Source organism: Gymnoscopelus braueri (assembly GCF_963280865.1).
Source record: "Gymnoscopelus braueri genome assembly, chromosome: 21".
Lineage (NCBI taxonomy): Eukaryota > Metazoa > Chordata > Actinopteri > Myctophiformes > Myctophidae > Gymnoscopelus > Gymnoscopelus braueri.
In genome coordinates, this window is record NC_137623.1 from 22,420,054 (window position 1) to 22,432,385 (window position 12,332).

General features: G+C 43.9%; 1 protein-coding gene across 2 annotated transcripts in view; it reads left to right on the plus strand.

Annotated features, from left to right (window-relative positions):
* The window catches only part of LOC308076844 (uncharacterized protein), a 20,137-nt gene extending 8,374 nt beyond the window's left edge, over nucleotides 1-11,763 (plus strand). Inside the window, exons 4-11 of one of the 2 annotated variants that reach the window (XM_080417354.1) lie at nucleotides 341-430; nucleotides 1,063-1,125; nucleotides 3,751-3,810; nucleotides 4,981-5,415; nucleotides 6,041-6,466; nucleotides 7,673-8,107; nucleotides 8,692-9,129; nucleotides 9,962-11,763. In XM_080417354.1, coding sequence (XP_080273480.1) covers nucleotides 341-430; nucleotides 1,063-1,125; nucleotides 3,751-3,810; nucleotides 4,981-5,415; nucleotides 6,041-6,466; nucleotides 7,673-8,107; nucleotides 8,692-9,129; nucleotides 9,962-10,323 — 2,309 coding nt within the window. In that variant the 3' untranslated portion in view covers nucleotides 10,324-11,763. The remainder of the gene's footprint in view (nucleotides 1-340; nucleotides 431-1,062; nucleotides 1,126-3,750; nucleotides 3,811-4,980; nucleotides 5,416-6,040; nucleotides 6,467-7,672; nucleotides 8,108-8,691; nucleotides 9,130-9,961) is intronic. The other variant, XM_080417355.1, reaches the window with a different exon arrangement.
* Nucleotides 11,764-12,332: the final 569 nt, after the last annotated feature.

The following is a 12,332-nucleotide window of genomic DNA, read 5'->3' on the forward strand; positions in this document are numbered from 1 at the left end:
ACCCTTTACTGTTTTATTGGAAGAGAATGTACCATGCTGTGAAGATGAATTTGTATTCCTATATCAGCTCTACAGTATGTGGTTGATGCCTCCATTGATGTAAAGAAATGATAGTCCATCGCTGCACTACTACAATACAAATCTATACTGTATGCACTTGACACAACACTGAGGGAAAACAGTTTATACATTTGGACCTCAATCTTCCAAGTTTTCCTAAAGTGTTAGAAAGTTGGCCACACCTTTTGTGTTAGCAGGTTAATTTGACACACACACGCACGCGCAGTAGATTAAACTGGACCCTGTAATAACAAAGGCTTCTTTTTCTCTTTCTTTTAAGGAAATACATCCTTGGGGGCTGGTATTATAGGGATTATAGTTGCTCTCCTTACAGTCGGTTTGGTGCTGTTCCTGTGTGTGAAATATCGTGGTAAGTTTCTCTTTTGATTTTAAGTTACAAATAACATACAACATGCTTGCAAAGTCACTGCTCAGCAGCTACTGTACATGCAATTTGAAAAGCAGAAGTCAAATGTTGTAATCTTTACTTAGTTCTAATACACACTAGTATAGGCTGGGCCTAGGCAGGAGCGGGTGGGCACGCATCGTGCGTGCCCACCCGCTCCTGCCTAGGCCCAGCCCTAACACTAAAACCGCATGCCCTAACCCTAACACTAAAAGCGACCCGTGCGCACGCGGTGTGCACGGGTCGCTTTTAGTGTTAGGGTTAAGTTAGGGTTATGTTATTTAATTTTTTTTTTTGCAAAATCGATTGGGTGGGCCAGCTTTCTATGTGGGTGGCCCACCCATGCGCCCCTGGTGTGTGTGTGTGTGTGTGTGTGTGTGTGTGTGTGTGTGTGTGTGTGTGTGTGTGTGTGTGTGTGTGTGTGTGTGTGTGTGTGTGTGTGTGTGTGTGCGTGCACGCACGCACGCACGCACGCGTGTGCACCCACACACACACACACGCACATGCATGCATGCATGCGTGTTTGTGCATGCATGCGTTCATGTTGTATTGTTGTACATCACTGTTATGTTATCATTGTGCTTGAATTCTAACAGATCATATAAAGCGTATGTTGCCTTCATGTGGGTCTGAACCTGTGGATGTTCCTGAAGAAGGAGGTGCGTGAGTTTGAGAACTTTATTTGAGCAGTTTGTGATAAGACTTAAGTCCAATATCCACCTCCAATAAAAGATAAATAAATAAATTATAGTGGTGTGGTAGGGTAGGTTTCAGTATGTCCAATTTCACATTTATTACAGCAATAAAACAGAGTGATGGTGTGAAGCGTCAATCACAATTCACTAACAACATCTTGGTAATCTCATCACACAACAATTCTTTTTGGGGGCTTTTCTGCCTTTATTGATAGATTTATAAGTGAAGATGAACTGGAAAGAGAGAGAGAGACGGGGAGAGACACGCAGCAAAGGTCAATCTGCGACATGCTGTCAGGCTACTTTAGAGCCTAAGTGCCCGTACCGCTACAACAGCGGTCTGGGTTGATTTGGTGTTGATTTACTAACTTGACGGTTACTTAAACAAACTGATATTTTCCTCTCAATGCAGATGAGTCTTCACCAATCGATGAAAATGAATGTTCTAGTTTTATTTGATAAAATGTGCATAGAAAGTGTCACGGTGCGAGGCAGGGAGTTGTAGGAGTTGTAGTGACGCGGAGACAGAACGGATCAGATGCAGGGGTTTTATTAACTAAACAGGGAAAACAAGGCAAGGCTAGGTAACCGACAGAACACTGTGACAACAATAATGAATCAACACAGACTGGAAACAGAGGGGCATATAAATAGACAAGGACTAGCTAGGCACAGGTGAGAACAAAGGACAATTAACACAGGGATTGGCTGGGGCACAACAGGACACAGGTGTAGAACACAACTAATCAAAGGGAGGTGAGACAAGACAGGAAACACTAACTAGGCTAAACAGGAAACACTTGGACATCACTACAAAATAACAGTACAAGGAGAACCGGGAACAATACAACAATAAAGTCAGTCCACGGTCCGAGGAGCGGATCGTGACAGTACCTCCCCTCCACGGGACGACTTCCAGGCGTCCCAAAACCGGAATGGGGGGGGGGGGGGGCAGAGAAGCGGGCCAGAACCTCCGGGGGGGGAGAGGGCAGAGACAGGACCGGGGGGGGGGGGGTCCGGAAAGGCAGGCGAGGACCAGAGCGAGGACCAGAGCCGAGACGAGACGAACGAGGCCAGAACGGTCGCCGGGCACCAGCCGGAGCGCGGCTGGGGAGGCCCGGACGGCAGGCGAGAATCCCGGGACAGAGACAGGGGGAACGAGGCCAGGACGGCCGCCGGGAACCAGCCGGAGCGCGGCTGGGGAGGCCCGGGCGGCAGGCGAAGAACCGGGCGGGGGGGGGGGACGCTGCCGGAGGGCGTCGGCGCAGAGGGCACAGGCAGGGCAGGAGAGGCCCCGGACAGCGGCGACCAGAAAACGGGCCACGAGCGGCCCTGCCTCCCTGCCGAGACCACGAACCAGCACAGAAGGACCGGACGCCGCACCTGGATACTGGCGGAGCCCGTCCAGGTTCGGACGTCTCGGCAGGCCGCCCGCCGTTCGTCACCGCTGCGAAGAACCGGAGGACCACGACGGAGCTGGGCAGTGGAGGCTCCCGGATGCTGGGCAGTGGAGGCTCCTAGATGCTGGGCAGTGGAGGCTGCGGGATGCAGGGCAGCTGGGATCGTTGACGGTGTCGAAGGCCAGGACGATGACGCCCCCTCGCCCGGTTCCCCCTGACGATAGCCAAGCGAGACCCAGCATAGGGAAGCAGCTGTCTCAGCAAAGGCTGGCTCAGGGAACACGGGGTCAACAGAGGCAGGCTCGGAGCAGAGAGGCTGGAGGCCTACAAACCCAAGGGGTGCAGGCTGATGAGTAGGCTGGCCATCGACAGGCTGGAGAGCAGGTTGGTGAACAGGCAAATGGCTCGCAGGCATGAAGAGACGTACTTCACCAAAGCCATCTGCCGGGCTGTCCGCTGGGTCCATTTGGTTGCTTCATTCTGTCACGGTGCGAGGCAGGGAGTTGTAGGACCCAAGCGCAGAGAGTGACTCGGAGACAGAACGGATCAGATGCAGGGGTTTTATTAACTAAACAGGGAAAACAAGGCAAGGCTAGGTTACCAACAGAACACTGTGACAAGTGACAACAATAATGAATCAACACAGACTGGAAACAGAGGGGCTTATAAATAGACAAGGACTAGATAGGCACAGGTGAGAACAAAGGACAATTAACACAGCACAGGGATTGGCTGGGGCAGGACACAGGTGGAGAACATAACTAATCAAAGGGAGGTGAGACAAGACAGGAAACACTAACTAGGCTAAACAGGAAACACTTGGACATCACTACAAAATAACAGTACAAGGAGAACCGGGAACAATACAGCACAAAGAGGGTCCAAAAGGGTCCAATACCAATTAAGGTCAGACAATGGCTAAATAATAAAGTCAGTCCACGGTCCAAGGAGCGGATTGTGACAGAAAGCTCCAATTTAGCATTATAATCTGCTTCTCATTTGTTCTTGGAAATAGCTGACTCTATGTGTGTGTGTGTGTGTGTGTGTGTGTGTGTGTGTGTGTGTGTGTGTGTGTGTGTGTGTGTGTGTGTGTGTGTGTGTGTGTGTGTGTGTGTGTGTGTGTGTGTGTGTGTGTGTGCGCGTGTGTGCGCGTGTGTGTGTGTGTGTGTGTGTGTGTGTGTGTCATTAGTACCTCTACAAGAGAAGGTAGAATCACCATCAGACGAGAACAGCCATGATTCAACAATTGGTATGTCTGTTTCTCTTCTGTCCTGTTTATGTTATTATTTTAAGTGCTATTTCTTATTTATTTGTTTTCAACAGTTCAAGAATTGAAGCCAGAATAGTTTTTTTTTTTTTATGTATAACTCTGTCTCTGTTTTTCACTCGCTCCCCCTCAGTCTTTCCCCCTCTCTCTCCCTCTTTCTTTCTCCCACTCTCTCTGCCTCTCCCCCTCAGTCTCTCCCTCCCTATTCCTCCCCCTCTCTCTCCCCCCTCGCTGCTGCCCCTCTCCCTGTGTGTGTGTGTGTGTGTGTGTGTGTGTGTGTGTGTGTGTGTGTGTGTGTGTGTGTGTGTGTGTGTGTGTGTGTGTGTGTGTGTGTGTGTGTGTGCGCGCGTGTGCGTGTGTGTGCGCGTGTCACGGTACTGATCAGCGCCAAACTTTGTGCACACTCCCGTAGGCCAAGGAAGTCACTGCACCCCAGATGTTTCAAATTGGCCTCATGGTGGCAGTACACCAGCCCGCTTTACAGTTGGGCTTATACAGTAGCTAGCTCCTGAACTGTAGTTTACACAATAACAATGTATTTATCTCTGGATTCCTTAGATCATGACGCAACTCCCCAAATATCCCAATACACCCATTTCCACCAAAGTAGAAGTCAAAACATTTGTAATTATTTGTTTGTTTGTTTTGTTTTTCTGTTACTGGCATAAGGAAAATGTAATTCTTGCTAACACCAGCATGTATACTTCTTATATTTGTATGTGGGTGTTGTTCATTAATGTTCTCTGTCCCTATCAAATAAACAAATCAATTAATAAAAGATAACAACAACAACAATATACAAGATGCAGCCTTAAGTGCAGAATGTGTCATTCTGATACAGATGTGAGATGCAGGTAGTGTGTCTGCTAAAAATCCAGATAGACAAAGACAGACATGAACAGCATTAAACACATTCATGAGCCACAGGTTACATTATTGGAGAGCCAGGAGTCTCAGGGAGCTTAATATAATGTCAAAAAACCCAATAAACTGTAGAGGTCTATTATGAAACAACTCAAAATTAACTAATCAATTAATTGGACAACTTGTGTAATATTACTTAAGTAAACAATTAACTTTAAAGTGATTAAAAGTCGGTCCCCCATTTTTTTCTCCCCTCTCTCATGTTTTTCAATGTCATGGATCTCATAGACTCCATCATAGCCAAAGCAACTTCACTCTACAATTTCTGTGAGGAGGTCAAGGGCAACAAGAAACAGTGCCAGCGTCTGGTCCAGCGTGTGAAAGGACTGGAGGAACTGGTGGAGACAATCAAGCAAAAAGGAGCTGATCAGATCTCTGATGATGTGGAGAAGGACCTCCATGATCTCAAGGAAACACTGAAGTCTGCAGAAGATGTTGTCAAAAAATACATCTCTGATAGTTTCCACAAGCATGTGTTTAAAGACTACAACGACAACAGTGAGTTTAAGAGTTTGAACGACCGTCTGAACAGTGCATTCAACAAGCTTTCCAAGGCTCTGCAGGTTGACCACGATCATAAACTATACAAGATGTTCAACGAAGATTCTCAACAGGCAGAGGATGAAGCAGACAGGAAGGAGGACCATGAGGAGCTGAAGAGAAGTGAGAGGTCTACTACTTTAACAATCCATGTGAAGATATAGTAGCAAAATCTGTCTATGATGAGTTTTATTTCAGCAGATATCTTAGAATTAACAATGGAATTCTGTGTTTTTTACGTATGGTATTTATTCAGTTTGGGAAATCACAATCTCTAGATGAGTGGTTCTCAAAGTGGGGTCCGGGGGAGGCCCCGTGTTAAAGGAGTAGTTCACCCAAAAATGACTTATTTTCTATCAATCACACCCCACGAAGCCTTGAATTCATGGAGATTGTTTTGTTTTTGTTGCATTCCTGAGACAATAATTTAATGACCGGGTCATCGGTCAGAAGGAGACTCCAACGGAGACTCTTTGAGTCTCCTAATGGAGACTCCCCCGGTCATCAAGTTATTGGCTTAGGAATGCAACAAAAAATAAAAAAAATCTCCATGAATTCAAGGCTTCATGGGGTGTGAGACTGATATAAAATAAACACTTTTTTGAATGAACTACTCCTTTAAGTAAACACATTAAAAGTCAGCTGTAACTTCTTGTTCAATACGATGAGAAAAGCATATTATGGTTCAATCTATTGCATTTCAACCTATCTGTCCCCCTTTTTCTTTTCTCTAATTTGTTTCCATCAGTCATGGATCTCATAGACCCCATCGTGTCCATAGCAACTTCACTCTACTTTCTCTGTGAGGAGGTCAAGGGCAACAAGAAACAGTGCCAGCGTCTGGTCCAGCGTGTAAAAGGCCTGGTGGAGACAATCAAGCAAAAAGGACCTGGTCAGAACTCTGCCGATGTGGAGAAGGACCTCCGTGATCTCAGGGAAACACTGGAGTCTGCCAAAGACGTTATAAAAAAATACATCTCTGATAGTTTCCACGAGCATGTGTTTAAAGACTACAACGACAACAGTGAGTTTAGGAGTTTGAACAGCCACCTGAACAGTGTATTCAACAAGCTTTCCAAGGCTCTGCAGGTTGACCACAAGATGTTCAACAAAGCTTCTCAACAGGCAGAGGATGAAGCAGACAGGAAGGAGGATCATGAGGAGCTGAAGAGAAGTGAGAGGCGGGGTCTACTATAACAATCCATGTGAAGATATAGAGCAAAATCTGTCTATGATGAGTTTTATTTCAGCAGATATCTTAGAATTAACAATGGAATTTTGTGTTTTTTTACGAATGGTATTTATTCAGTTTGGGAAATCACAATCTCTAGATGAGTGGTTCTCAAAGTCCAGGGGTCCTTGGGGGGGGGGGGGGGGTATTAACTGTATGCTGTCTTAACATTTGTTAATACAGCATCAATCAGCTTAACCACTTTATCCATATTTTATAAGTTGGCTATTCAAAGATAGCAGATATACAAGCTCACAGCACGGCACGAAGTTAGGCGTTCTGAGCTTGTATATGCTATATGCTATTTTTGTACATTTTTGAATAGTGTTAGAAAAATTTTGAATAATTCAGAATTTTCTAAAACAAATATTTCCTTCTTCTCTTCTGGGGTCCCTGGCACGGCCAAATACACATACATTTGGGGGTCCTTGACAGTTTGAGAACCACTGCTCTAGAAAGCATTAGCTTAAGTTGGCTGGTTATCTGAACAGGTACTAGAATTGTCTCTGTAAGACCCCATGTATTTCCAGGGAAATTGAGATAAAGCTAGTTTATTTTTAGAGCAAATTGCCCCACAATATGAATGCATTTTTAACATGTTTTATTTAGATGGTAACCTTTCTATTATCACAGTATTACACTTGAGGGTGTGCTTTACTGTCATTATTGGCTTTTTACTGATGCTTAGGGCACTTGGCACAAACATCTCATCACTGTTGATGGTAAAGCACAGCCTTTTGTGTAATATTACTTAAAGGAGTAGTTCACCCAAGAAATTACTTATTTTCTATCAATTACACCCCATGAAGCTTTGAATTCATGGAGAGTTTTTATTTTTTGTCGCATTCCTAAGCCAATAATTTGATGGCCGGGTCATCGGTCAGAAGGAGTCTCCTCCCCGGTCATCAAGTTATTGGCTTAGGAATGCAACAAAAACAAAAAAATCTCCATGAATTCAAGGCTTCATGGGGTGTGAGACTGATATAAAATACTTCTTTTTTTTTAGGTGAACTACTCCTTTAAGTAAACAAATTTAAAGTCAGCTGTCACTTCTTGTTCAATATAATGAGAAAAGCATATTATGGTTCAATCTATTGCATTTCAAACTATCTGTCCCCCTTTCTCTTTTCTCAATTTTTTTTCAATCAGTCATGGATCTCATAGACCTCATCGTGCCCATAGCAACTTCACTCTACAACGTCTGTGAGAAGGTCAAGGGCAACATGAAACAGTGCCAGCGTCTGGTCCAGCGTGTGAAAGGACTGCAGGACCTGGTGAAGACAATCATGCAAAAAGGAGCTGGTCAGAACTCTGCTGATGTGGAGAAGGACCTCTGTGTTCTCAAGGAAACACTGGAGTCTGCAAAAGATGTTGTCAAAAAATACGCCTCTGATAGTTTCCACGAGCATGTGTTTAAAGACTACAATGACAACAGTGAGTTTAGGAGTTTGAACGTCCGTCTGAACAGTGCATTCAACAATCTTTCCAAGCCTCTGCAGGTTGACCACAAGATGTTCAACGAAGATTCTCAACAGGCAGAGGATGAAGCAGACAGGAAGGAGGACCATGAGGAGCTGAAGAGAAGTGAGAGGCGGGTTCTACTACTTTAACAATCCATGTGAAGATAGTAGAAAAATCTATATATGAAAAGAATATGTATGTATGGGTATTTATTCAGTTTGGTAAATCACAATCTCAAAAAAAGCAAAAGCAATAGCTCAAGCAATAGCTCAACAGGGACTAGAAATTGTCTCTGTCAGACCCCATTTCCAGGGAAATTGAGATAAAGCTAGCAAAAATATGTTTTTCTTGTTTTGTTTTGAGAGCAAATTGCCCCACAATGTGATTATATGACACAATATGTCATTCTGAAAATGTTTTACTTAGATGGAAACCCCTCTATAATCACAGTATTAGACTCAAGGGTGTGCTTTACTGTCATTATTGGCACTTCACTGATGCTTAGGGCACTTGGCACAAACACCTCATCACTGTTGTGCCAATAATGATGGTAAAGCACACCCATTTATGTAATATTGCAAATAAATAACTTTAAAGTCAGCTGTCACTTCTCATTCAATATGATGAGAAAAGAATGTTGTGGTTCAATATATAGTATCTCAACCTCTCTGTCCCCCTTTCTGCTATCTCTCATGTTTTTCAATCAGTCGTGGATCACATAGACTCCATCGTGCGCATAGCAACTTCATTCTACAATGTCTGTGAGGAGGTCAAGGGTAACAAGAAACAGTGCCAGCGTCTGGTCCAGCGTGTGAAAGGAGGACTGGAGGAACTGGTGAAGACAATCAAGCAAAAAGGACCTGGTCAGAACTCTGCCGATGTGGAGAAGGACCTCCGTGATCTCAAGGAAATACTGGGGTCTGCAGAAGTTGTTGTAAAAAAATACATCTCTGATAGTTTCCACGAGCATGTGTTTAAAGACTACAACGACAACAGTGAGTTTAGGAGTTTGAACAGCGACCTGAACAGCGCATTCAACAAGCTTTCCAAGGCTCTGCAGGTTGACCACAAGATGTCCAACAAAGCTTCTCAACAGGCAGAGGATGAAGCAGACAGGAAGGAGGATCATGAGGAGCTGAAGAGAAGTGAGAGACAGGGTCTACTACTTTAACAATCCATGTGAAGATATAGTAGCAAAATCTGTCTATGATAAAAAATATATATATATTTCAGCAGATTTTTTTGTTAAAAGAATATTGATTAAGGCGTTTTGTGTTTAAATGGGTGGTATTTATTTATTATGGTAAATCACAATCTCTAAAAAAGCAAAACCAATAGCTCAAGTTGGCTGGTTGTCTCAACAGGGACAAGAAATGGTCTCTGTCAGACCCCATTTCCAGGGAAATTGTGATGCAAAAATATGTTTTTTTAAAAAAAAATGTTTTATTTAGATGGTAACCCTTCTATAATCACAGTATTACACTCAAGGGTGTGCTTTACTGTCAATATTGGCACTTCACTGTCAATCACTAATGCTTAGGGCACTTGGCACATCATCACTGTTGTGCCAATAATTATAATAATGATAATGATGGTAAAGCACACCCTTTCGTGTGATATTGCAAATAAATAACTTTAAAGTAGTGATGGGCCGATACCACATTTATTCAATTCGATACGATACCGATATTTTTGGGGCCGATTTTCCGATACCGATACCGGAACCGGAAAAACATAACCAAACCGGAAACGGAAGTGTATTAAAAAAGTATCGATTTTTTTTTTTAAGTATCGATACCCAAGCGATACTCAGACAACCGATCGATATATCGATACAAGTATCGATATGCCCATCACTACTTTAAAGTCAGCTGTCACTTCTCATTCAATATAATGAGAAAAGAATGCTGTGGTTCAATATATTGTATCTCAACCTATCTGTCTCCCTTTTTCCCTTCTCTCATGTTTTTCAATCAGTCATGGATCTCATAGACCCCATCATGGTCAAAGCAACTTCACTCTCCCCTCTCTGTGGGGATGCCATGCGCAACACGGAACGGCGCCAGTGTCTGGTTGAGCATGTGAAAGTGCTGAAGGAATGCTTGGGGGCGATCAAGAAAAAAGGACCTGGTCAGAAATCTGCTGATGTGGAGGAGGCCCTCTGTGATCTCAAAACCACACTGGAGTCTGATGAAGTTGCTGCGTTTGTTGAAAAATACACCTCTGATTGGGCACCTACGGACTACGGGAATGACTTTGACAGTTTGAACAAATGTCTCGGCAATGCATTAAATAAGCTGTCCAGTGCTCTACCGAAACCAAAATCACAAGCTGTTTGAAGAAGACCCTTGATGGGCAGAGGATGAACCACACAGGGAGGAAGATGATGTGTAGCGGAATAATGAGGGGGGGGGGCTTGAACCCCTTCAAGGACCCCAGGAGTTCCAGGGGTCACCAGAAAAATGAGCTAACACAGCATCAAAATCAGTTTAACCACTTTAACCTTATTTTAAAATTGGCTTATTGGAGGGCGCACAGACCTCAGCCACGTCACTATGACTCAGACATAACCTAGACAAACCTGATACGCCCATATACAGTATAGGCAAATATGGAGATACGGTTGTCCAGAGCCACAGATCTGACAATTATGCACATAAGTCAGGGGTAGTGGCGATGCACCGCTAATCGCCACAAGTTGAAGAAACATTTTGGACAGTCGCAGAGCAACATCAGATGAAAAGACAGAGTCAATGAAATTATTCTACTGTGTTAACATTATTGATGTTGTGCAAGGAATAATGGATATACGTTTTGGAGAGTGCAGTAGTGAGTAGAGCTCTTCACAGGTCTAAAAAGACCGGAACTGAAATGGAAATGTGACATCTGATCCGATTCACAGCCGTTTTTTTTTTTTTTTCAAATAGCAAAACCAAACCCGGGTGGACCCGTGACAATTTAGTCAGATTCTGAGCCGTTCCGATTTCCGTTTTTTTACGGACCCGGACCCTAATTGGACTGGTGAAATTTGTTCCGAAACCCGATTATTTCCGAGATTCCGAGACAGACCCGACCCAGACAACCCTTCAAAAAAGCGCATAATTATGAAATGACAAAAATAAATAAATAAATATGCGCAGAAGTAATTTAATATGCGTGACAAAAGCTTTTCTTTGTAAATAATTATGGACTTTATGAATTAATAGCAGACCTATTGACCAATGACCATTTTATGATCAAAGCTTTGCTTTCACCTCGTCAGAGGAATCCATCATTTGCCCACCGTCGTTTTCAAATCAGCCTGGCAGTTGGCTTGCCTTGCAGTATGGTGGTGTGCACCACCAACTTTTTTTGTTGCACTGCAAGTAGGTTAATCTGATCTTAAACCAGCTTAAAACATCACGCAAGATGCACAGCCATTCATGTCGCTGCTGCACTAACCTGATCCTATGTCTGTCTAAAACATCACACACAAGTTAAACAGCACTTCATTGTGTTTCTCTTCTGATTAGTGCAGTCACGCACACACACAGTGGGGATACTACGGGTCTTCTCGGATCCACTCGGGTATTACACATAATGATGGACAGACCCGAGTTCCGAGGGAATAGCGCCGATTCCGACCCGGCCCGAGTGATTATGATAAAACACGGCTCCGACCCGTGCGGGTCTCGGGTCCTGTCGGGTATTTTCGGAATCGGGGGGCCTGTGAAGAGCTCTAGTAGTGAGCTCAGTGGCATGCTCACTGCTTTGAACCCAGAGGCTATATGGATCTCCAGAAATTAGCTGGCATTCCACTTTACTATTGAAAGGAGTGACTTGTAACAAGATCTCCTTAAAGGATCTACACCATGAATTTAAAAAATATATTTGATATTTAATATCATATGGTGTATGTCCCTCAAACCTTTTTCAAAAGGTTTGAGCCTAAATCATCACTCAGATATACTCATCCCAAGTCAATTGTCTCTGGCTTATACAGCACTTTCAGCTGCAATACCAAAACGTCCTCTTGGGCAGGGGGGGGCTACTGAGCAATTCTGTCTGGCCAGCATCAATGCAATGGCAATGCAAGTGACATCACTTGCATTGCACATTCTGAAATGGCCTGTTCAGACACGCCCATTCTGAAAATCTCTGAAATGAGAATGAATGACTGAATGTTAAAAAAAAAAATTTTTTGGGGTACAAGAGACACTGGGGAGCCCAAAAAATACTAAAAACCAAAAAAAAATTCATGGTGTAGACCCTTTAACACTATGGACTTTAGAGTGAGTGCCTGTGGGAGATACAGAGCGTGGGTGATCCTGCACCCACTTTACAGTTGGCTAACAGTTGAGTTCAAATG